This window comes from Marmota flaviventris, chromosome 7 (genome assembly GCF_047511675.1).
Source record: "Marmota flaviventris isolate mMarFla1 chromosome 7, mMarFla1.hap1, whole genome shotgun sequence".
Taxonomy (NCBI): domain Eukaryota; kingdom Metazoa; phylum Chordata; class Mammalia; order Rodentia; family Sciuridae; genus Marmota; species Marmota flaviventris.
This window is the reverse complement of record NC_092504.1, coordinates 64,954,500-64,979,349: the sequence shown is the minus strand read 5'-3', so window position 1 is coordinate 64,979,349 and position 24,850 is coordinate 64,954,500. Positions and strand designations below refer to the sequence as shown.

Below are 24,850 nucleotides of genomic sequence, written 5' to 3'. Positions count from 1 at the left end.
AGTCAAAGGAGAAGAAAATAATACAGAAAATCAGCATATTGTGGGGGGTGGGAAAGGATTCCTTTTGGCAGAGAAAGGGAAAATATTTTGTCTCATTGCACTTTTCAATTTCATTGTAAAAAAAAAAAAGAGTCCATACATTTGACTTCAACTTATTGTGAATAAATATAAATAATTTAAAAATTAGTCTTAATTTTACTCTTACTTTCGAGGGACTTTATGTATAAGTTAAAAGGAGAAGTCAAGTTTCAATTCACTAGCTTGGACTGATTGCAAAACAGCCCCTTAAGTGAAAAAAAAAAGTCCAGGCTATTCTACTTTGCATTTTGGGTGCTCTACATCATCAATAAAATATGTGAACCTCACCCAAATTGCAACCAGCATTGAACCATGGATGTCAATAGGCTTTGTTTGTTATCTTAGCAGTATCAGTAATTTCTAAAAAGAACTTTTGCAGACATACAATTTTCTCTATTGATTTAAAGTTATTCTGAAGACTCAATCATCCAAACAGCTTGTCATGAACCCCCAAAAGATTTTTAAAGCCAGATTTTCTAACATAATTCTATTATTGTTAATGTCTAATGATTCAATATTTACATTTTATACAAACTTGTTCTATTTAATTAGATCAGCCCTTGGGCAATAAATATGCTGCACATTGCTGTCCTCAGTGCCTAGAACACTGTATACTCTTGACACTGAAGAAATATTTGGTAAATGGATGAAATACTTACAGGAAACAGCATACCCTTCATTTTACCTATTTTTGTGGGAAAAAAATTCAACACCAAAAATGAAAGGTTCTGCCGGAGATATGGAAAATATTCATGGGTGTTTCCTAGGAAAATTCCTATCCTTTTTTCCCCCCTTAACCTCCAACTCATAAATGATGGAGTCAGAAACTATGAGGGTATGAGTAGTCTCTAGTGAGCTCGCGGGAATTTAGCACAAGCCCTTGAATGGTGGTGGTGTTTTCTTATCAGAACCTCTCTGATTACTAGGGAGTTTCCCCTTTTTTCTCACTATGGAATCCTCTGATCAAGCTCCCCTTACCAGGAATAATTATGTCATGCACAAATGATCCATGCTGTAATTTTCTGGGGTGAAGCATATTGCCTGTTCACAGTTTTGGGTTTGTTTCTGAGTTCAAACTGTGTTACTCATGACTCTTTTTACTGAGATTGAGAAATGTTTCAGCCATAAATGCCAGCCTGTTCTCTTACAGTCACCAGCCTCTCTTTTAAATGAGGTTGAAACATGTCTTCGACATCAGGTCAGATAATTTTTTGCTTAAGAAACACAGCACATCACAATTCAATGTTTTTAGTGTTTATATTCATGACCAGACATTAGAATTGGAAAATTCAGGCAATTCATTGAGGATGTATGGTTTTGAACTAATTAATGTGAATTTTTTTCATATGGGATATTTGGTGCAACATATTTGGATTATTTGCTGCCTAGTTCTGTCTTTGCTATCCCTAGTTTTTGCATAATTCCTTGCAAAAGTAACTTCATTCCTCTAATCCTTGTTTGTTTCTTGGAGCTCTGTCAGCAACAATGGCTCAATCATTTTCATTTGAAATTTCTGTTTTCCATCTCTGCTAAGGTAGTGAGGGAGGCAAAGAACTTGGCTTTGGCTATGTTGGTATTTTTCATCTCATGGCAGAATTCCAAGAGTCTCTCTCTCTCTCTCTGGGAGAACAGATTGCCTATAAGGGCTAGAAATCGGAAAAATCCAAACTGCTCTGTCTGTGAATGAAATCTACAGTGGTCAGGTTGCACCTGCCAAGCTGTGTGTGATGTCCTCAAGTTGAATTTGATTACAAATACATTAGCAGGGGGAGAGTATGTCATCGGCTAGGAGCCTTCATTCCTGACCCAGACCTTGAGGTTTTGCTCCCCACTCTTCCAGTCCAGCCCACATGGGTGTGAGGGCCCAGAAACTATCTAATTGGAATCAGTGAAAGGGCAAAGCCTGGAATTTGGGAAAGGCAGAGCACAGCTGTTCTGAATTATGGAGCAGGTTGTCGACTTTAGCAGAAGAAGAGACCTGCCATATAGAGCCGGCTTTTGCTCAGGAGACCCAAAACAGGAGAGCAGCTGAGCAGTCTGGCCTGGGAGAACTTTTCTCTGGGGCAAAATGAATATCTAAAGTCTGAAGATTCTTTGGTGCCTCCATTACTGCACGTGTCATGCTGACCTAGTTGCAGACCCTCATTTTGTTCAGCTGGTCAGGCTGCGTTTCTATTTAAGTAGTTCTCTCTGGTTGCCATATTCGACACTATGCTGACAAGGGACATACTTGCCCCTTGCCCTTCCTTCAGCTTTATGTTTCCCATCCCTTGGTTATTGTACCATTGGAAGACTTAAAGGAAACCACTAGAAAGCTTTAAAAGTTAAGCATATCCACACAAGGTGACGAGAGATTGAAAACTCTTTGTAACAGCCAAACCTCCACTCTCCACTTGGCAAAAGGAAATATCAAGCTCAGAGAGAAAGCTCCATGCTTATCCCTGTTATGTCTCCCTGGAGCTCTGATGCCATTCCAAGTTTTGACAAATATTATGATGAATCCAGTTGCTGCAATGGATGCTCTCCTCATTCTATTACTCTCCTAAGGCACCTCACTGGAAGAGCTCACAGGCTGTTAAACCCGCAGGGAGAATCCTATTTTCAATCTTGTGATATTTGTAAAGGAACTAGAAATACAGAACTTTTTCTTGCTTTACAACTTTTATTTTCTTGCTCCCTTTCCCTACATAGTCTTTCTTCAGCCCCCCCACACTTAATTTTCTGTTCTCCTCAGACTCTGCAATGGTCATTAATGATAACAACAATAACAGCAAATACTTATTGAGCACCTACTGCATGCAAGTTGCTCTACTATCTCATTTCCCCCATCTCATTTTTGTTATGAGGTACTATTATTACTATTTTTACCCATTTCCAAGATGATAAACTAACGTGTAGAGAGTTTGAGTAATTTATCTAAAGAACCATAGTTGGTAAATGGTAGAATCAAGATTCAAGCCAAAAGCATTTGCTTATCAATGTCACTACTCCAAGTACAATTTGTGAATCAGCAGCATTAGTATCATGCTGAAGCTTGTTAGATGTGCATAATCATGGACTCCAGCCCCAAACCCACTGGATCCGAGCCTACATATTTAAAAACCCCAGGCAGTTTGCAGACAAAGTAAGGTTTAAGAAGCCCTGTATGATTAAGCATGCATATTTAATTATTCTGCTATGTTAACATACTTCTTTCCTTAAATTTATCCTTTTTGTAACTAATCCCTTATTAGCTTTTAAATAATTATTCTTTAGATAACTGAGGACCATGGTGAAGCTCTTCTGGAGCAATACCAGGTTTAGGATGAGTAAAAGTAGGTGGCACTAACAGAAGAGAGAGACACAAGTGAGGAGAGTGGTGGAAGGCTGGAGGCTAAGACCCTTCTCCAGAGTTAGGGAATGAAAAGCAAACCAAAAAGAACATCTCAACATTCGTATGGCTTTCTGGAACCTGCCTGGAGTCAGGAGGGAGGGAAAAAAACCTTCTTTTCCAGGTTACCCAAGTGACCTATTTATGAGGGTGAGAGAGATAGTTTAGAAAACCCTCAGCCTATCTAAAATCAGTCTTCCTGAACTTAACAGTAGAGGAATCTATTCTTGCCTCTGGATGCCACAAGGCAAGCCATATGGTAAAAGATTCTTCTCTGCTTGCGACAGGTGTCATCTTTGTTGTGTTTCTAAGTGTCATCTCTGGTGAATGGGTTTTTGTTTCATCAGAAAAATGTACTCCATGAATCTTTAGACAAGATAAGGTGCTTTTTATCACTGTAAATGTAGATAACCCTTACTTTATATTGAGTTTACAAAACTTGATATCATTCAAAATCCTTGGGAAACATAAGGTCTTGGAAAATGTGAAAAGCTTATCTTTCTGAGATATCCTAACAAGAAAAACAGGATGTCAGTTAGCCCCTTTGTTTTTATGTGCATAGTACCCAGTGATCACAGGACTAGAAACATAAAAATGCTATCATAAAGGTTTATAAACAGAAATCAGTCACTCTTTGAGGTGAAGGATCTTATGTCCCCATTATCAAACTATAACAAAAATTGATTCAAGTATTTTTAAAAATCCACTTTTTTTCTCTGAGTTCTATTCCTTGGGTCACTTCTCATTGTTTAATACAGATTCAGATTATTTGAAGCTAAGAATGAAAGCATGGCAAAAGCTGAACCGAAGGCTGGAGGGTACCTCTCTATTTTACTATTTATACCATACATCGAAAGAGAACTGTCACTTGGACTTGCTGTGCAAAAAAGAGGTGAGTGTTGGAGAGACTTCTGAAAATATATTTGTCATAATACTCAGTAGTGATATGATAAAACGCAGTCCTAACTGAGTTTGGAAGAGTCAGATAATTTCTGAGAGGTTAAAATGGGTCTTGGAAGACGTTTACAAAGTCATCATATTCTATTTTGCCTTATTTTTTGACATTTAGCAGAGAAGCAAATGAAATAAACATCTGGAAGATCAAATGAGTCCAGTTTACCTAGCCAAACCCTGATCTTAACCTCTGTAGGGACAACTCTTCTCAAGAGTAACTACTTATCAAAAAAAAAAAATGTTCTGCATCAGGGCATCAATCCCATTAGCTTGTCCTTTTGCTTCCACCATCTCTATGCATTCCATTCCCTGAACATCTCTCAAAGACCAGTCTTCTACCACCTGGGGTTTGCTTATCATAGATAGGTATAGATAACTAGTTGAATATGCACCATGTTTGGAAGCAACACAAAAGGCATATTTTATGCATACATTTTTTTCATATTCTTCATATTCATTTTGACCTCATATTACTTTAACACCATTAAAGTAAAAACAAGCATAACCATATTACCTATTACACTTTAGAATGTAATAAATCAGGGTCCAGATGGATTCTGTAAATGAAAACATGCACTGACACAACATGCACATTCAACTTAGTGTGGCTTTCTACTCTGTGGAAATAGAAAGAACAGGGCTAAAACAATGGCTACCTTTGGCATGGGGAACTGGCAGGCTCCGGAGCAATAATAAGCATCAAAAGACTTGGGGGAGATAATCCATTCACTCCAGCCAATATCCGCAAAGTCCACTTTAAGGTATCTCTTGGCACAATTCCGAGGTTCAACCCACTGCTTTCTTCTTGCCTTCTTCAAGGTCTGTTCATCAAACTGGAGCGTCTGACTCTTTTGGTGAGGTCCTTTTCTCTGTTTCTTCTTGTTCTTATTCTTCTCAGGAGGCTGAGTCTGAAGGGTCTTGTAAGGCTTCCTTTCTTCCCATACCCCTTCCTCCTGGTACTGATATTCTGCCCCAGGAAGCTCATTGTTCTGCAGAGGCAACAAGATACCTGTAGAGCGTTTCTTCCTTCGTTCCATAGAAAGGGCAGCTCTGATGTGGCTATCCAGTTTGGGAACAGCTCCAGTGGGGAAATTCCAATGTCCCTGTAAGCTTGACACTACACTTTCTGGCTCAGAAATGGCAACATCGTTGGCATACACCAAGATATAAGGCTCCGGAAAAGGAACCATCCTTTTTGGAAGTTGCTGTGCTTTGGGGGTCATGTTAAATCCTATGAGGAAGTCCTCATTTTCCTTGGCCTTCTTCAAGAGCTGAGTGATATCTTTAGATAGCCAAGACATGGTATCTCGATGAGGTTTGGCTATATCTACTGACAGATGACCCAGGAGTTGGCTTTGGTTTAGATTAGCTTGGAGGCTCCACGCAGAGAGTTCTATCTGAATGTGTTTTCTCTGAGCATGATGTGAGCATCTTGGGGACACTGGACAATTCCAACTGATGTTTACTAGCTCTCCAATATAGAAATACAGTGTGGCAGACAAAATGTTTTCAGACTTGGTTAGGGAAGTCAGATTAAAAATATGCAGTCCTTTGCTTTTAAGGTCTCCTAGGAAACAAAAAAGACAAAGAGTAAATAGAAGTAAATAAGACCTCAACCATGTGAAAAATTTTGACTCAAAATAAATCAGTGCCCTAAATATATGAGATAAAAGCCATAAAATTCTCCAATGAAAATAGAGGAGTAATTCTTCATGAACTTGGATTTGACAATGAATTCTGAGATATGACACTCAAATGTGAACAACAAAAGAAAACAAATAGATATATCAATAAAATAAATTTATAAATCAGATATAGTGAAATTCATTGAAATTAGTAACTTTTGCATCAAGGGACATAATCAATAAAGTGAGAAGACAATCTTCAGAATGTTAACCATATATCTGACAAATCTAATATCCAGAACCTAGTACATAAGTGGCAGCTATAACTCAACCACAGTTATAACTCTGTATAAACCAATAAAACATGAGCAAAGGGCTTGGATAGGCACATCTCCAAAGAAGATATACAAATGGCCAACAGGCACATAAAAAGATACTCAAAAACATTAGTCATTAGGGTACTAGAAATCAAAACCACAATGTACTAGTTGAGACATACTAGTATGCTATAACAAACCAACCCTAAAACACCAGAGAGTCAGAGAGGATGTGGAAAAATTGCAACTCTTTCACTTTGTCAGTAGGGAGGTAAAATGGTTCAGTTGTTGTGGAAAACAATTCGATAGGTCCCCAAACATTTAACATAGAATTACCATATGATCCAGCAATTCTACTCCTAAACATATGCCTCCAAAACCGAAGATAGACACTCAACTGAGTATTTGTTTATAGCAGCACTATCACAATGACCAAAAGGTGGTAACAGCTCAATAGATCGTCAGTGGATAAACAGATAAGCAAAGTGTGGCATTTTTAAAAGATAGAATGTTACTGTTATGAAAGAGAATGAATATCAATACATTCACAATGTAAATAGACCATGAAATATTATGCTAAATAAAATAAACTAGAGATGCAAAAGTTCACAAATTGTTTTGTTTCATTTATGTGATATATTCAAAATAGTAAAGTTCATAGAGACCATAGTGGTTGGTGTTTGCCAGGGACCAGAGGAAGGACCAAATGAGGAGAAACTCCTTATGGAGTTTAGAATTATAGAAATGTTTTGGAACTAGATGCGGCTGGTTGTTGCACAACACTGCAAAGGTATCAATTGCCACTTTATTGTTCTCTTAAAAAGTTAATTTCCTATTTTTGTGAATTTTACTTCAATTAAAAAAAATACAAACCAAAAAATTTATGCAAACTCTTGCTTTTGAGGGTTTCTAATAGGGGTGGGGAGTCACCAGGAATAATTTTAAAAGCCAGAAAAAAGTTTAAAGCAAAAAATAGCCACTTTTATGATTTGTTGTTTCCTTTACTGAAGCACCATAAATGTGTGAAAATTATAACACCATAGTAAACTTAGTGCAGGGGTGGGGTGGGGCAGAGCTGAGCATTCTAGAGATGATACAGATCTGCACATATAACTTTGACAAAGTACTGTAATAGCCTCCTATCTGAGGCACCCAGGCCTACTAGATACAAGCACAGGTTTAGAATTAGACTCACCTTGACTTAAGTGCTGGTTCAGGCATTTAATTAACTGGGGGAGCTATTGTTCTCATTCATAAAATAGAGATAATTTCTACCTCCCATGTCATCAAAATTAAATGAGATAAGTTTAAAGCATTTCAAAAAGGATCTAGTTATGCGTTTCTTCTTCTTTTTTATTTATATATGACAGCAGAATGCATTCCAATTCTTATTACACATATAGAGCACAATTTTTCATATCTCTGGTTGTGTACACAGTATATTCACACCAATTCGTGTCTTTATACCTGTACTTTGGATAATAATGATTATCACATTCCACCATCATTAATTACCCCATGCCCCCTTCCTTCCCCTCCAACTCCTCTGCTCTATCTATTCGTCTATTCCTCCCATGCTCCCTCTCCCTATCCCACTATGAATCAGTCTCTTTATATCAAAGAAAACATTCGTCATTTGGGGTTTTTTTTGGAATTGGCTAACTTCACTTAGCATTATCTTCTCTAACTTCATCCATTTATGTGCAAATGCCATGATTTGATTTTCTTTTATTGCTGGGTATTATTCCATTCTTTATATATGCCACAGTTTCTTTATCCATTCATCTATTGAAGGGCATCTAGGTTGGCTCCACAGTTTAGCTATTGTGAATTGTGCTGCTATAAACATGGATGTGGCTGTGTCCCTGTAGTATGCTGATTTTAAGTACTTTGGGTATATACCAAGGAGAGGGACAGTTAGGCATTTCTTAAATGTAAATCGTCAGTGTAATTAATGCCACTATTCACAGTACTGTGGGGATTGTATCTCACACCTGCCTCACAAAATGTAGGGTGCAGGATATGTGTTGGGTAGGCAGGGTGAAGTAACTTAATATTCAGAAAATATATTAAAAAATGAGCCACCCATTCAAAAATGTTTTTAAATTTTTTTCTTGTATAGTTTGTCTGAAATCTGATACTACATAAATTTTGAAGTTAAATTTCTATATGGCTCAACAACAACAACAAAAAGACTGAAATTGTTTACTTGTACTTCTAGTTCTTCATATCCAGAATAAGAGATAGTAGAGAGAAGGAGACAGATTTGTCAAGGCAGAACACGGCTCTTTCTCATGAGATCATCTAACAAGTTATTGGTAAAGCTGAGGTTAAAGAATGTCCAGTCCTGGGATTGGCCACCAAAACCGAGGCTTTCCTTCATGCACTTGTTCCATATACATACTTGTTTCAGAAACACACGCAATCATGAAATTATGTTCTTGATCAAAAACATGTTTCTGTAAAAACAAAACATTTTTATAAAGATGTGGAAACTTAAAATGAGTTCACTGAGTCCCCAAGCACAGAGGAAGTGCAATGGGAAACACATTTTACTCATTTTTAACATTGTGTGAAGCAAAAGAAGGAAACTGCCATTTGTGCACATTTGTATTATCCATGACACCAGGATAATATTTTGCAGACCTTTATAACAAAGCCATGGCATTGGAGTTGTTCAGAGACTCTGACCTTAATTTATCCCAGTCACCATAGCATATACTTTTACCCAAACTTCGTGTAGCAGAGGGAAGTTTAAAATGGAAGAAGAGAAGTCACTCTGTTCTAAGTTTGTGGCAATAGAACAGCTGCCAAACTTACTGGCAGTGAATGAATGAACTCCGAGGGACAGGGTGGCAGAGTCTCAGTGGGTAAACTAATCCTGCTCCTTTCCCCCACATTTTGCTTCAAAACATTTCCTTATTTCAGACTAGTTTCCCATTACCTTGTTACCTACTCTTGGTCAGCCTCCACCCCTGTGTCTAATCTTCAATATCTTCTCATGAAAATTCTCAGAATCTGTCACACCACCTGGTCCCACCACTCCCATTTCAGTTCAGGCCATGATTTTAAAGTTTAAGCCCTGTGACCCAGTACCTATTCCACTACACTCAATAGGGGTTCTCAGACAAATTACAAATACAAACAAATGTATTTTGTTCTCAGACAAATTACCTAAACAAAATCCCAGTCTGCTCCTCTATAAAATGATCCCAGTAGTATCAACTGCAGAGTTGTTGTGAGGATTAATTAAATGAATGCAAGTAAAGTCCACATAGGAAAGCCTCCTTAAATGCTAGAACTGCACTGCCAGGATGATAGTGACCAGCTACTTCAGTTCAAAGTGAGGCGTGCTGTATACATGTAAAATGAACCCTGAGTTTCAAAGATTTGCTACAAAAATAAATGTACAGTATTTCAGAAATATATTTTATATTGAGTATGTATTAAAATGATAATATTTGAGTATATTGGATTAAATGTACTATATTATTAAAATTAATTGCTTTTGTTACTTTTTGCATTTTTAAATGTAGCTACTAAACTTTTAAAATTATATATGTGGCTCACATTTGTGGCTCCTATTAAATCTCTATTGGATGGTGGTGGTCTAGAATAACCACTAGTTTTATAGTCATATGGCCCAAAAGGAAATTTTTTAAAGCTTGTATTTCCAAAGGCAGTAAGAATGAGGATTTTGCTCAACATGAATAAGCAAATAAAACAGTAAATTGGGCAAAAGATTCCTTTCTTGAAATGCAACATTCTTTCTTTATGAAGGACATATTAGATAAAGATAATCTTGGTGATTACTTTAAAAATTTCCCTCCAGCTGCAGTTAATCATTTCAATCTGCAACCGAAAGTCTAAGACCAACAAACTGCTCTATTCTAGAGCTAAAAGGGCCTTATAACACAGAGATTATATACATAGTTTCCACTGTATTATTTGTGTATTACACACATAAACATACTACAACCAGCCATGAACAGAGACCAAAGCAAAATAAATGATTTACTTTAACATGAGCTGAACACCCACCAGGTGCTAGAGCTGGGGCTAGATCATAGGGTTTCACAAATAGATGCTCCTATTCACGCACCCTGGTGAAAAAGAGGAACATGAGTAATGTGCAGGTAGTTCTGCCACTTTAACACTAGCTGTCCAAGGTGTTAAGGATCTTGGAACAGAAGAGGAAGCACTTAACTTTGTCCAGATAGGGGACAGAGGAACACGTGGGGAAAAGTTGCCCTTTGAACCACACTAAAGATGAAGGCAGAAGGGAATGTTGGGAGGAGAAGGAAGGAAGGAACATGTTACAGCAGTGTCACAGCTGCTGTTATAGCAGCTGAAGATCTGGAAGCTTTTCCACAAGGAATATTGGCAACATTTTAAATATAAATTATAATAATGCTTAAAATTAACCCAGTTATATTGAATTCTAGCAAACAACTAAGCCAGCCAAATTCAGACAAGAAATGGCTAATTCACATCTAGCTTCTAACCAAAGGGGAGTTAAGTTATACCCAGCACTTGATGTCTTTGCTCTTGTCATTTCTGCTCAAATCAAGGAAAGTTCTCTTTCTGCCTACTCTAAATCCCTACTCTCCTTCCTGTTTTTAAAAAGTAAGCTTGAAGTAGCCACCTTCTATAAAGCATTCCTTCTTTGACCAATGCTTACTTTTTGTTTTCTCTGATTTTTAAGTTATTTAATTTCTGTGCAAGTCAATGCTCTTTCCTCAAAGCAACCAAATAAACATTTAGTGAACATTTACAATGGACAAATACAGCTTTAAGACAGCTGCATGGAATTTAGCAAGTTGGGTATGAGCAATAATTAAGAATGAGATAAATGCCTCCCTGAAATAGAAACACATGACAATAATATCTATTAAATGGCTTTCAGGCATTTTATATTTTTTTAGATTTGTATATTAATTTAGCTTTTAAATAAGCATCTTCCTGTACTTAATAATGGGAATTTTGCTTTAGAGTTCTCTCTCTTCCCCCATGAGTTGTTGCAAAGATTTATCTACACACACCGATAACTAAGTTTAAATACCAGTGAAAGAAAAATGCCTTAATGTTCACTTTTTTTTTTATTCATTTGAAGTATTCAGATAATTATCTATTTGGAATGATTGAATAAAACATCAGGTATGTTTTCTGATTAATAAGAAAAAACTGATAATAATGATACTGGTAATGATAATATGAGAAAGAAAGGTGGGCTTCTTGATATTACCAAAAATAGTTTATGAATTATTTTAGGCTCTGGATAGCCTAAAATTTTGAATACAAGATAATACTAATTATATGCTATTCCAATCTAAAAATATCTAGAGCAGCATGCCCAATTCTGGGTGTTTTCATCTTAACTGTTTTCTGATATGTCAAAAACAACCAGGAAAGTAATCAAGATGTAGAGAGGTCTAGAAACTCTTTCATAAGTTTGAGTTGAATAAATAAGAATAGATGACCTGGGGGTGGAACAGTTTAGCAAAGATATAAAATTATTGTGAATTATTGGAGGGACTTCAGAGAAAGCAGGATTTTTCTTTCTAGTGTCAAAGATAAGAATAAATCTAAAGGTGGCAATTGAAAGGAGGACAAATCCAGGTCAATGTAAGTCATGACTTTTGATTGTTTGACTCAACTTGGTAAGAATGGGAAAAAGTCCAGATTATTGCAGGAGGATTCCCTTGTGGTAGGATGGGGTGTGAAAAGTAAGCTACAGAATCTCTCAGCTCCTTTGCATGTAACATGGGGCTTTGTTTCCAGCTCTTCCCCAAGACAAATTTATGATGCCAAAATATAGCTACCAATAGGTGGTGCTATTTTCTAACTGTTTGCTGGCATTCCAACAAGCCCAATTTTCTTGCTGGGAAGATATCTATTGCAATCTAGTTAAGGTTTGCCATTGGCATTATAATCTTACATTCTGAATTTTCAGAATCATAATATCTGAGAATTGAAAGGGAGATTGGAAGTCAGGTGAGTTTCTGAACAAGCCAACCCTCCCTCTTGCTTGTTGGGACTCTGACCCTGCCACTTCTCTGTGGAAAACTTTTTCCTACCCCTTTCCAACTTGATAATCTGGATTTGTTTGTTAAGGTAAAGCAAAGGCACCACCTCCCAAGGCAGGGTGGTCTTGACAATCCACTCTCTTGACTGGGATGCTGCCTCTATTATTTTAATTTGGTGTTGCTCCTTTCTAAAACCATAAAAACACCTTAAAGATGAGTTCCTGTTTTACATTAGATTCTCTAGCTCCCACAGTAGGTCCTGACCCTTAAGCAATATTCAATAAATGCTTCTTTTATGAACAGATTTAATTTAACCTATGCATTACAGAAACGCAAAAATGAAGGACCACAGAGTGAGTCAGCTGGTTACAATTGATTTCAGGTCACTGTCTATCTATGTAGATTTATGTAAGGAGTTTGACTGTTTAAAGGTAGAAGATTTATTTCTGTTTTTATCTGAAAACAGAGCACCTGCACCTGACAAGGGCAAGGATTCAGCTTAAGCAGCTGGGATCTGACCTGGGGACTCAAGACTGGCCATGCTATGCCTGAGCAGTTCAGCCCCTCTCCAAGAGTAGCAAAGGCAGTGTCCAGGGAGTGGTGAGGGGAAGTTCACCTTTGTGCTGGCCCACACAGAATGAATTCAAAGGGAATTAGAACATACAATGGAAAGCTTTCTATGTAAAGTCTGATTTTAAAGCAAATAGATTAAATGAAATCTTGATGATTAGCTAAATCCCCAGGAAGCAGGGAAAACATTTTAGTCATACAGAAAATATGTAGCTAAGAAAAGTTCCTTACTACCCCTCCCCCACAACTCCTTTGTCCAAACAAAGTTCAGCAGCCAGAACTGCCAGGGGTACCTAGGAAGAGGTTATATATACTCTACACCCGCTGCCACTGGCTGAATATTTGCTCTGGATTTCTTAGCTGGGGCTGTAGTTTCTCTCTGCTACCTTCCACTTTCAGGAAGAGGGAGATGAAAAGGTCACAAAATTTTATTTTTCTTGCAGAGTCTGAATCAAAATGTCTTAAGTTTTATGAGAACTCCAAACAACCACTTTCTATGTCCAAAGTAAAAACATGGCCAAAGATGATATAATGTATGTTTTTCTAGAATAGTCAAATGTTCATTAATCAGTTTATCTGCTCTTAGCCTCCGCCCAGGGGCATTCCTAGACTGTGAGCTCTTGGAGGGCAGACTTGTGTCCTATAAATCTTTGAACTTCTAGTCCTTCACAGGGTCTGGAGTATTTACCTCCTGAAATAGGTGTGTATGTTCGTTTGTTGAATGAACAACTGTGCAAACTTACCAGATTCAAAAGTTTAACACCATAATGAAAAAATTTTCAAGTAGGTTCAAGTTCCTTAAGTTGGCAATAGCCTTTCTTCAGCTGTTTCCTTCCAGTTAATTAGAGATGAAGAATTATTAGATCAGTTGTATATAAAGTAAAATATGATCTCCATTTATATATAAATGATAATATGCCTCAGGGGAAATTCTTTCAAGACAAGTTTGTTTCTTAAAGGACTCATTACCTGACAGCTTTTCGACTATCTCTTCTTATTTCATCTCTGAATATTGAATTCAACTCAACTGAGTTCAAGCTGCATGTCCAACTATGCCAGGTCTTCAGAATGTGACCATGAAATGAGATAGACTTCCTGCCCTCCAAGGACTTTGTTTGGAGGCCCCTGCTCACATCAGTCTTCTAGCAAATCTATTAGGTCACAAACTCTCTGCAGCTGTGAGTAAAGGGCAAGCAGTCTTGATTAACATACTTTGAAGCCTTCTCCAGGGCAAAAACTGTCATAAAGGCAGCAATATACCTTGCAAAACAAAAGAAGCTTACCATTACGTAAGTTAATAAACCATTTGTCCATGGAGACGCCCACTGAGGGCCAGGAATAGCACGCTAATCAATCCTAGATTTCGAATATGGGTTATGATGCAAAATACTCAAGACTCTAGGGATAGAAGCTTAGAGCAGTGTTTCTCAGACATGGATCAGAATCACTCTGCTGGCTTTTTAAAACGCAGATTTGCTGAGCCCTACTTCAGATTTAACTCAGAATTTTGGTGTGGGCTGGAAAATTTCAAATAAGATTCCAGGTGATTTTGATGCTGCTGATTCAGGGATCATATTATGATACTAAATAACTTCATGAAATCTCTGCAAAAGAGTACAACTCTGCTCCACTCCATCCCTGGGGTCCGGATAGTAACTTGTTGAAGGTAGGTTGGGAAAATCATAGATTATTTTACAAGATGCCTACCATCTCTTTATATTTACATTATCACTGCAAACAAACATATAGTATCAGCATTTGAGATGTGTTTAAGGCTTTGTGGGAAGCTAGAGGAAAACAATCTCTCAAAATATTAAGAATATCTTGTTTAGGGTTTTTTAACTTTTTTAAAAAAAAATCTTTATTTTGTTTATTTATTTTTATGTGGTGCTGAGGATCTAACCCACTGCCTCACATGTGTGAGGCAAGTGCTCTGCCACTGAGCCCCAACCCCAGCCCGGTTTTTAAACTTTTGATGTATCTTTCTATTAACTTTCTCCAATGGGTTTCACCATTGTTCTATAAGAGACACAGTAGGTATGATTTAACCCACCTTATAGATGAAGAGGCTGATAATAGCAATAATCAAGGACTTTATTACAGCAGTTTAGCTAGGATCGGAATTTAAATCTCCCAATGCTCAGCCTTAGGTAACAAAAAAAATAAATAAATAAACTCTAATGATCTTTTTTTTTTAACTTGAAAACCATTCATCTTAACCTATATCTACCCACAACAATCACTCAATATAGTCTCTAGGATTAATTTCATGCAATTAAATTTTTTAAAAATCAAAGGAAAAGTAAATAAGAGTGTGTTGGACCTCAGCTGCTTTAATTATACAATGAAAGGCTGGACAAAGAACCTCACATTTCTGAAGTTATTGGATGTAATTATTACATAGAAGGCATATTTGACAGTACCTTTTTTAGTAAAGTGAGATCATTTTGCTCAACACGTTCATTTATAGTGTTCCCAAATATAATCAAGGCATTTACCGTGCTTCTGTTAACAAAAGAAGATAGATCTTTAAAGGAGATCATTGAAGAAGTAAGTCAATAAACACACCATGGTAATTTCACTTTATGACCTACTTGCAGATGTTTTTAGATAAAGAGAAATCCTTGCCTTTAAAAATAGCACCACTGAAAGTGTGTGTTACCAGGGCACTTTATCTACAGCTTTATATGCCAATATGCCAAGACACAATTCCTACTAACATGTGAATAGACTAGCAATTTTATTGGTTGCTAAATATGTATGAGAAGTTTGGGGTAATACTGTCATCACTTATTACAGTCCAAAGTTGACATTATCCAACTTTAGCATCCATCAACTGATGCATATATCACTATATATATAACATATATGCCATATATAACATATATGCCAAGTTTTTATATCACTATGTAGATATTTCCATTTAAAAGTTCTATTATCACGGATTCATGACATTATCATAAAAATTGACTCAACTGAAAATTGACATAGGGAAAGCTCTATCTTAGACTATTTCTGATGCCAATTTCTTTCCACTACTACCACGAAAATAAAATTATTAAGATTACTGATTACAGCCGGTGCAGTGGCACATGCCTGTAATCCCAGCAGCTCCAGAGGCTGAGACAGGAGGATCAAAAGCCTTAGCAATGGTGAGGTGCTAAGCAACTCAGTGAATCTCTGTCTCTAAATAAGATACAAAATAGGGATGGGGATGTGGCTCAATGGTCAAGTGCCCCCTGAGTTCAATCCCTGGTACAAAAAAAAAAAAAAAAAATACTGATTACTAGGATATGCAATTTTTTTTTCTTTTTCTTTTTCTTTTGGTACTATGGATTGAACTGAAGGGCACTTTACTATTGAGATACATTCCCAACATTTTTTTATTTTTTTGTTTTGAGACAGGGTCTCACTAAGTTGCTGAAGGTAGCCTTGAATTTGGGATCCTCCTGACTCAGCCTTCCCAGTCATTGGGATTACAGGTGTGTACCCCCTTGCTCAGTAGGATATGCAAATTTAACAAATGAGAAAACCATCTAAATTTGGGGAGAAAATTTCTGTCTTATATTGTAGCACAAAAATCCTGACTAGTCAATAGAACATATATGCCAAGTTTTTCAAAGTTTTTTATGAGGATTCTTGAGGGGTATAATTTTATTTTATCTATTAAATACAGCTAGTTCAGGGAATTATATAAGGGAGTTGATGGATGTCTTGAGCAAATGTGTCTTTCATATAGGTATTAATGATAGTAAAACATTAACAAAATGATATGTACAATCTCCCAGTGTATTTTTCTGCAAATAAAGTAGCTTTAAAACAAACAAACAAACAAAAAATAGGTACTTAATCATGTAGAAGAAGACAATAAAGAAAAGTTCATAAAGAGACAGGGAAGATAAAATTTGGTGACAGAGAGACTCTAAAATTATATTCAGAGAGATTTTCAACATAAAAGCAGGAAGACGGTAAAATGTCAATTATAACCAAGTTCAAAAACTAACAATATACATAAGTATCATGAGATAGGTACTGAATGGGAAATGAGAATGAAGACGGGTTTCATTCATAGTAGTCACTGAACTTGGCATATCTTCTTTCTTGCTAAATTAGGAAGGTTTTATTTATTTATTTTTATGTGGTCCTGAGGATCAAACCCAGTGCCTCACACATGCTAGGCAAATGCTCTCCCACTGAGCCACAAACCTAGCCCTAAATTAGGAAGGTTTTAAACTAGTATTTTCCCAACTAGCAATCTTAGAACTAAAATTCTCCAAAATTCATGTAGAGAAGAATAAATTATCCTCTCTCCAAAAAGTGTGCCCCTCTTAAGGAGCCTCATTAGCATCTAAAGGCACTGAAAGGTCCCACAGCAAAGAAAACAGATCCCTTCTTCCAAATTTTTTGACCATGGAATCCAATTTTATGTAGCACCTTTTAAGATCTTCCAGGGACCTCTTTTTGTGAAATTTTCTCCTAGAAAATTAGATCAGGTCAATAGAAATAACAGATTTTTTGATGAGCTCAGTATGTTTGAAAATTGTATAGCAAATATATCATGATGCCCATTTATGCTTCCATTGAAGCAGGTGAACTTGTTTCCTTCAATGACTCTTCCAAAAACAAAATTCTACCATACCAAAATAGTTAGAAGTAGATTGGGCATGTAGGTGACTATTTAATTATTTTGAAATCTGAACTCATTCAGTCAATTACTTGTGAACTTGTACTGCTTAGGTAAAATGTATGTAAACATCTTAATTCATTTTTAATTATGCATATATTTTATTATACAAATATTGAGTGAATTATTTGCTTGAATGAATTATCTGCTTATGGTTTTTATTTTTCATTGACCTTCATGGTCTCTTGGTTTCTCCAAGTGTGTCTAAATGTACTACAAAGCTAAATTTGAATTATTTTTTATGTGATTCATTCTCTTTCTCCTTTCCATCGAGCATGGATAATCAAGAATTCATGGTATTATGGATTTTTAAATGTCAGATATTATAAAGCTGTCTTGCCTATTACAGTAAAAACTTCATTAAAGGCTATCATGTATTCAAAGTGGTGTGTAATTCAAAGCAGCTGCACATCCAATTCCTCCACATGTACTATTGTCCTTTAAATAAAAACAACAGATAAAGTACTCTTTAGTTTCAAGCCTCATTTCTAGGTGCTAGGCATTTCAAGGTAAGTATATTCTAATAAAATAATTATAGTTGCTTATCATTAAAAGATCTGATGCTTTCCTTGGTCCACATATTTTACAGAAACAGCTCCTATTGTGTGATGATCCTTTTATCATATACTATTTTTCCAAATTCTTATATTTTCACCTTGCATTTCAGAAACATGTCAAAAATCTTGATTCTTCATTTTTAAAGTTTTTGCTTCCTAGTAGAAAAGAATCTTTCTTTCCTCATTGAAGGAAAATATTCACTTGTGGATCTGGGTTACTTCAATATCATTCTCTTTTATTCATGAAATATGTGTGATTTTAAAAAAGACAATGCATAACCACTGAAATGTAGTCTTTTTGTACTTGTATGTCATCGAAAGTGATAGTTTCCTAATAAGAACATATGTGCTTTAATTGGTTTTCCTAAAGAGGTTACATTTATGACCAAAAAAATGAAATTAAGTTACTATGGGAATAAAGATAAAGAAAGTAACATAAATTATCTATCTTGAATGATCATGATAGAAAAAAACATCATGTAAAAGCCAAGAACAAACTTAAATCAAGATTAAAACAGGCGAATTTCATATCCTTCTGTCCTCCTTCAAGATGATGTGTTTTATCAGGCCAAACGTCTCTGCCATCAATAATTTTGTAAATCAACTTTTACAAAGGGAAAGATAAAACCTCTCTTTATGTAAACTCTTACACGTCACAAAAAAAGCTTATAAGTGCTCCAAACTTACGGTTTTGGCACACCAGCTGCCTTGAGTTGAGGGAGGAGAACAGGGGTTAGCAGAAAGTGTATTTAGGATGGATGCCACCCACCATCAAGTAATGGTTTAAGTAGAAAGTAATCAGAGGGAGACCACAGCAGCTAAATTTCAACCAAAGATATTCTAGGTTTAGAACAATAAATAATTTTAATCAGGTATGTTCCAAAGAGCAAATAGGTCTCTAAGGCTATAACTCAGCCTGAATAAGCACTTGGAAAGTCTGCCGGATCAGCAGCCACTCCGTGTACATAGCACACCACCTGACTTTCCATTAAAATCTGGAACATCTTTGGTACAGAGAAGCCCATATGTTGTGAAACACTTTGAACTGAAAAACATATCTAATTTATTAATGCAGACAGCATCTTTCACCCACATCAGAACACAGGTCACAAGGTGAAGGGTGTCATGAAAATGCTGATATGGATGAAGCCAGAGGGACACACATGAAAACCTTAGCACTTTTCTGGAGTCCTGCCTCATTACAGCCAGGACTGCCTTATAATAAAGTCTTTTCAGTGTGTTAGTAACTAAACACTCTTGGAAGGGGTCCAACATGAACCACCTCTCAAGGAGTCTCCAACCAGGTAACATGACACTTAAGCTTCCACAAAAACCAATGTCTACATTTGATGAATAAGTCATTAAGACAGTCTCTAGGATGCTAAAGGGATTACCTTCTTATCAGGGCACACAGCCTTGTATATATGCTTCAAGCTTCAATTCATCATTTCAAGGGAATGTCTGGCCTCTGCATCAGAGTTTATCATTTGATGCTAGAAGACCACAGTGGGGCTGATAAGGGACACTAAAATTATAATGTGCAGAATGAATTGAAGCCCCAAAGTATACTGTGCCTGAGTTATTCAAATCCTTACACATAGTTCACCCAGTCTACAACAACAACAAAACTATACAATGTGTGTGAATGAAACAAACTCAAATTCTACCTCCAAACTTGTGGTTTATACTAAAAATGAAACTTGTCAATACAAAAAAATAAATTGTTTGTCTCTCCAGTGCCTCAGTTATTCCCTGGGCTTATAACAAAGAAAACAAATATCAACATAAGAGTTACTTGAGTATCTGCAGTATTGCCTCCTGCCTTGCCCACCCAACTTCCTTCTAATCCTTGTTTCTTCCACACTGCTCCTTCATTCAGCTCTTCCCCCAGAGATGCACTAAAGTAAACCCATCATTCACTGTCAGGACAGCTTCCTCAAGGATCTGGGGTGTTGTGGATAATGCAGGGCAGGTTTCTGTTTCCCTAGTGGAAGTGAGCTCCTTACAAGTCATGCTTATGGTTCTAAGAAGAAAGTAAAACCTGGTTCAGCTCAGCCTCTAGCTAAAGACTTCTGCATTAGAAAGCATAATTCACATTTATTGTAAATGTCATCATGCCTTTGAGCTCTAAAGTTTATTCACAGTTTCAACCTTGGACTTTCCTTGATGGATGTGTTAGTTTTCCTTTTTTTTTTTTTTTTTCCCCAGGAGTCCTACATATCAAAGTTGGGGAAAATGTATCAGAGCACTGAGGCATAGTTTCCTTTCTTGAAGATTCTTTGATGCTTCACTAAAGATGGCTTTGCATTCACGTTTTTCTTTATCATGAATGTAAGGAAGGAAAAATCCTAGTGCATCCTCAAAGCATATAAATAGGGTTTGGAAACTTTCCCTCAAGCCATTAGCACAAGAGGGGAAGACTGTTAGCATCTAAGTTATTCACTTCACCACAGGGGCTAAGCGAAGAAACCTTGTTAAGCCATGAATTTCAGTCTGCAGTGATCTGCCTTGAAAAATCGGATGAGCAGATTCTCGTGGGCAGATTCCAAGAGATGTTTAGGATCCGCAGCTGCTCCACCCCCAGCCCCCAACTCCTCCCAGAGTGGATGGTACAACTCCTATTTGCCCAGATGGGTTTTAAGTAATGTATACACTCAAGCACCTGGTTTTATTTGGGTGTTTGCCACGTAGGGACTATCAAGTAGAAAGTGTCAAATATAGTAACACAGAGGGCGCGAGGAGTTAAGAGCCCGTGCAAAATCTGGAGAAGCGAAAACCTAAAAGGCAAGGGGAAGGCTGTCTAGTTCAAGTGCGCTTTACTCTCTGGGGCCCTTTCGGCTGGCATAAAATGGCATCTGCTTCTGGGTAAACACAGGTCGAGCCTAGCCCAAGGGAATTTCCCCTGACCAATTTAGGAATCTTCGGGATAAGGTCCCCTAGAAGTACTCCAGGCACCCAGAGCAGGAGGGCTATGCTGAGCATAAAATGTCGCCCCCAACCCCCTCTATTGCTCTGAGCTCTTCTCTGGACTCCCACTCACTTGGGATTATAAAACTGGGCTTATCTAGATCGCAGCTGGAGAAATGCGAAGTGTGACAGGACAAGGGACACAGAGGGCAGCTGCGAAGGGCGGGGAAAGGTCCCTAGGTAGCACTACCGAGCCAAGGGCTGACAAGGAAGCTGTGGGGGGCCCTGGGAGAAAGCCAAAGAGCGAGCGACAGCAGGAAGGGGGCTCCCCTCGAGCACTCACCTGCTGCTCCCGCACGAAAGCTGCGAACTGTGTTGCCTTCGCGCAAGGGCTGAGGGCGCCGGGGCTGCGAGCTTCGTTGTCGGGAGCTTGGCTTCCGTGTCGCCTCCACTCTGCCACTGTCGCTGTACCTGTCATAGAGCCTCAGCATATGCTCCGACACCTTGTCAAGAGGCTGCAGCTCTGGGCCCGGGCCACCACCTGCCGTGCGGTCTCCTGGCATAGCTTGGTGGAGCTCGGGCAAATGTTGCTTCGGTCTCTCTCCCTGCACTAGGCTCACACTGAAGAAGCCCAGCCACAGATAGAGCAGGATGCGCGCCCCAGCCATGGCGAGGTCCGGGTGCCGCGCGTCCGCTTGGTGCATCGCAAGGGAACACTCCCAAGGCGCGAGGGGCCGGCGACAAGGCTGAGGGTTGAACTTCTAAGCCACTGCGGTAAGGGCACTGGGAGCCCAGGGCACAGCTGGAACCGAACAGCAGCAAGCCCCACTTTCTGCGCTGATTGAGCGCGAACCCGCAGGTGGGCTCTTCTTGGGCAGCGACGCGGATCTCACCCGCGCAGGGCGCTGCAGGCGTTGTCTCCAATCCAACGCTGAGGAAGAGCTGTAGGTCGCCGCGTGTGTGGCCCGGGTGTTTTCAGGAGCTGCCTCTACCCTCCCTCCCCACTTTATTTTCGGGAACACCCGGCCAAAGCGGCTGCGCTGGGGACGCGGGTTAGAGCTGCCTTCAGCGCGTGCCGGAGCTGGGGTGGGAGCAGTGTTCTGGAGGGCGCTCACTAGCTCGCCTTTTCCAGGGACTGGAGGAGCCGCGGAACCGCCAGTCCGAGTTTTGAGTGTAAGTGCGTGGTGTGTGTGTGTGTGTGTGTGTGTGTGTGTGTGTGAGAGAGAGAGAGAGAGAGAGAGAGAGAGAGAGAGAGACTGAGACTCTGACTCTCTAACTTCGTTCCTTCTTCCTCTGACTGATCTGTTCAGTTCGCTGCCAATTTCGCCCTCTCCTTAGCCCTAGTAGGCACTCGGACCTGGCAGTAGCCAGGAGAGAAGTGAGGAGGGAAGTAACCAGTGAACCAGCAGGGGGAGGGAGAGAAGAGGAAGTAGGGTGGGGGTGCCTAGGGAGAGGAGGGAGAAGGTAGAGGAAGCAAAAGTAGGAGGGACTTTTTTTTTTTTTTTTTTTAATCTCTTGGAGAACAGTGGCCACATTCCCGCTAGCAAGAAGGCAGAGGAAAATAAAAGAGTTTCTTCCTGGGTTTTTAATCTTCTGACTCCGAACAGAATCGCGATGTGAATTCCGTTCTCATTTCCTTTCCTGGGCTTCTTGTGTCTGAAGCTATGGACCCTGCACCTGTGCCTCTTGGCCATAGCTACCTGTCATCCTGAGAGCTTCTCATAGCTCCCCTCTCCCGCTGAAAAAAAAAATCAGTGAGAGCCTATTCCATGCTACAAACATGCTAATTCACCCACCCTCACCCCCCTATACTCCCTGGAGAGGTTTCCCTGCAGAATTGGGCAGTGGTGGTGACACTCAGGGCTTCTGGAAGATCCCAGAGTGCAAGCAGGCTCCTGGAGTTGCTAGCTTCCATATACTTGCTAATTCTCTATTTTTCTGGGGCTGTAAATGGAGATTAAACTACTACCCAATGTTTTACCCCACATGAATCATATCCTAGGTGCTTTTTTTAAAAAAATGTTCCACGTGTACTATTTTCAAAGAATTTTCATGACAAAGCCCGTTTTACAGACTAAAAAACTAAGGCAAAATGATACACAATCAGTGTAGCATAGATGAGCTCTAAAATCAGGGAGTCTGACTTCTGGGCTCAGGCCCTTAATCACCACAGTATCAATAATAAAACTAGCATTTAAATTAAAGTTTAAAAGTACAACTGGTGGATCTTATGTTCTTGTCCTTGTTCCTGGCTAATGAAGTAAACTCTCCATGTCTCTTGCAGCTCCCTGCTCCCTCTGTGGGGCCTTGAATTTTATTGAAAATAAGATAGGCCCAAGGGTTACCTTGAGCTTCCAGAATCTCTGTTTCTTCTTTAATGGTGAATAACAGCGCATTCCTTTCAGAGTTTTGTTTGGATGACATTAGAAAGCAGTGTTAAAGTGACTGGCACACTGACTAGCCTTTACTAGGGGCTCAATCCCTTTTTATCCCAAATTTATCCCAAATGCAGACTATATTCTCCCCACTCAGTCACTTCTCATCCCCCTGTGGTTTGGATTTTGCCCTTAGCCACCCCAGGAACTGTTCTGCAGATAATAACACATGCTTCAAGTGTGTTTGAGAGGATTCAATGGGATCATGTGGGTGATCTTTGCCTGGCATAGAGAACATAATAGCTTTTGTGATTAATAATGAAGACCTAATTGCGAAATTCAATAGGCCCTGGAAACTCACTCCCTCTTTGATTTTTCCCTGTGAATCTTTAGTTGTGTTCCCTCCCCTTTCTGCTCTCTCAATTCTGTGAGCTGCCTTCCCTAATGTTTCTCACATCTTTATACTCTGCCCTGGGAGAATGACAAATCGAGAAGATTCTTCTCCGCTCCTGCTGTTGAGGTGGTCACCTCTGACCTTTCAATATATAATTCTGGGTCTCCTACAGCCCTAACCATCATTGTCAAAAGTTCATCCTATTCCCCTTTGAAAGTGTCCCTGAGACTTGCCTCCCTTAAACTCCTGTGTATACTTCTTTTGAGACATTTGTCACTCTGTTCTCAACATAATTCATTGTTTGTAGGAAGCTGTGTTGTGGGGCTGCAGACAACTGTGCATCCTCAGTGCCCACCTTCATCTCTTCCTAGTTCTGTATAGTCCTTTCTCAGTACCTTTACTTTCTCATTAGCATAGTGCCTCCAGCATTGCAAAAGCTTAAAGACAGATAGTGGAGACCTGAGAGAATTATGTGTCAGTTTTTTTTTTTTTTTTTCTAAAGAAGACATCAATTTTAGTGACCAGTCATTACATTCAGAATAAGCAAAGTAATGAGGTGATGTTAAGCATGTAGAATAATCTCTAGCAGGACTCTCAGCTGTAACTGCAAGATGGTATAAAGAGTCTGGATGTGGAAACCAGTTAACTGAAGATTGCATTTAGGAGCCAAATCCTAAACCTACAATGGCACATTTGCAACTAATACACCCAGGAGGATGGAGCAATGGTTGAAATGGATGAAGCCAGCAGCAGCATGACCAGCAATGCAAATAAACCTACTCATTCACAGCTGTCTGAGTGACCTTTTGGGGAATTGAATTGAAAGCAAATTGAACTGGGGAAAAAAAATACCCAAAATCAAAAATCCAGTCTCTAGTCTGTCAGAACACCTGGAGATGCCAGTTGAGATACTTTAAGAGAGAAGCACACAGAGTCTTAGATCTGGATGGATTAAATGGTTTCCGAATGCTGGAATATTTAGAAGCCTCCTCC

At 38.7% G+C, this 24,850-nt stretch overlaps 1 protein-coding gene across 1 annotated transcript in view; it reads right to left on the bottom strand.

Moving 5' to 3' along the window:
- The window catches only part of Bmp3 (bone morphogenetic protein 3), a 28,506-nt gene extending 6,136 nt beyond the window's left edge, over nt 1-22,370 (bottom strand). Inside the window, exons 1-2 of the mRNA XM_027939729.2 lie at nt 21,432-22,370; nt 5,059-5,969 (exon numbers count right to left, since the gene is read on the bottom strand). Of these exons, the coding sequence (XP_027795530.2) occupies nt 5,059-5,969; nt 21,432-21,792 (1,272 nt within the window). The 5' untranslated portion in view covers nt 21,793-22,370. The remainder of the gene's footprint in view (nt 1-5,058; nt 5,970-21,431) is intronic.
- Between the last annotated feature and the right edge of the window lie 2,480 nt (nt 22,371-24,850).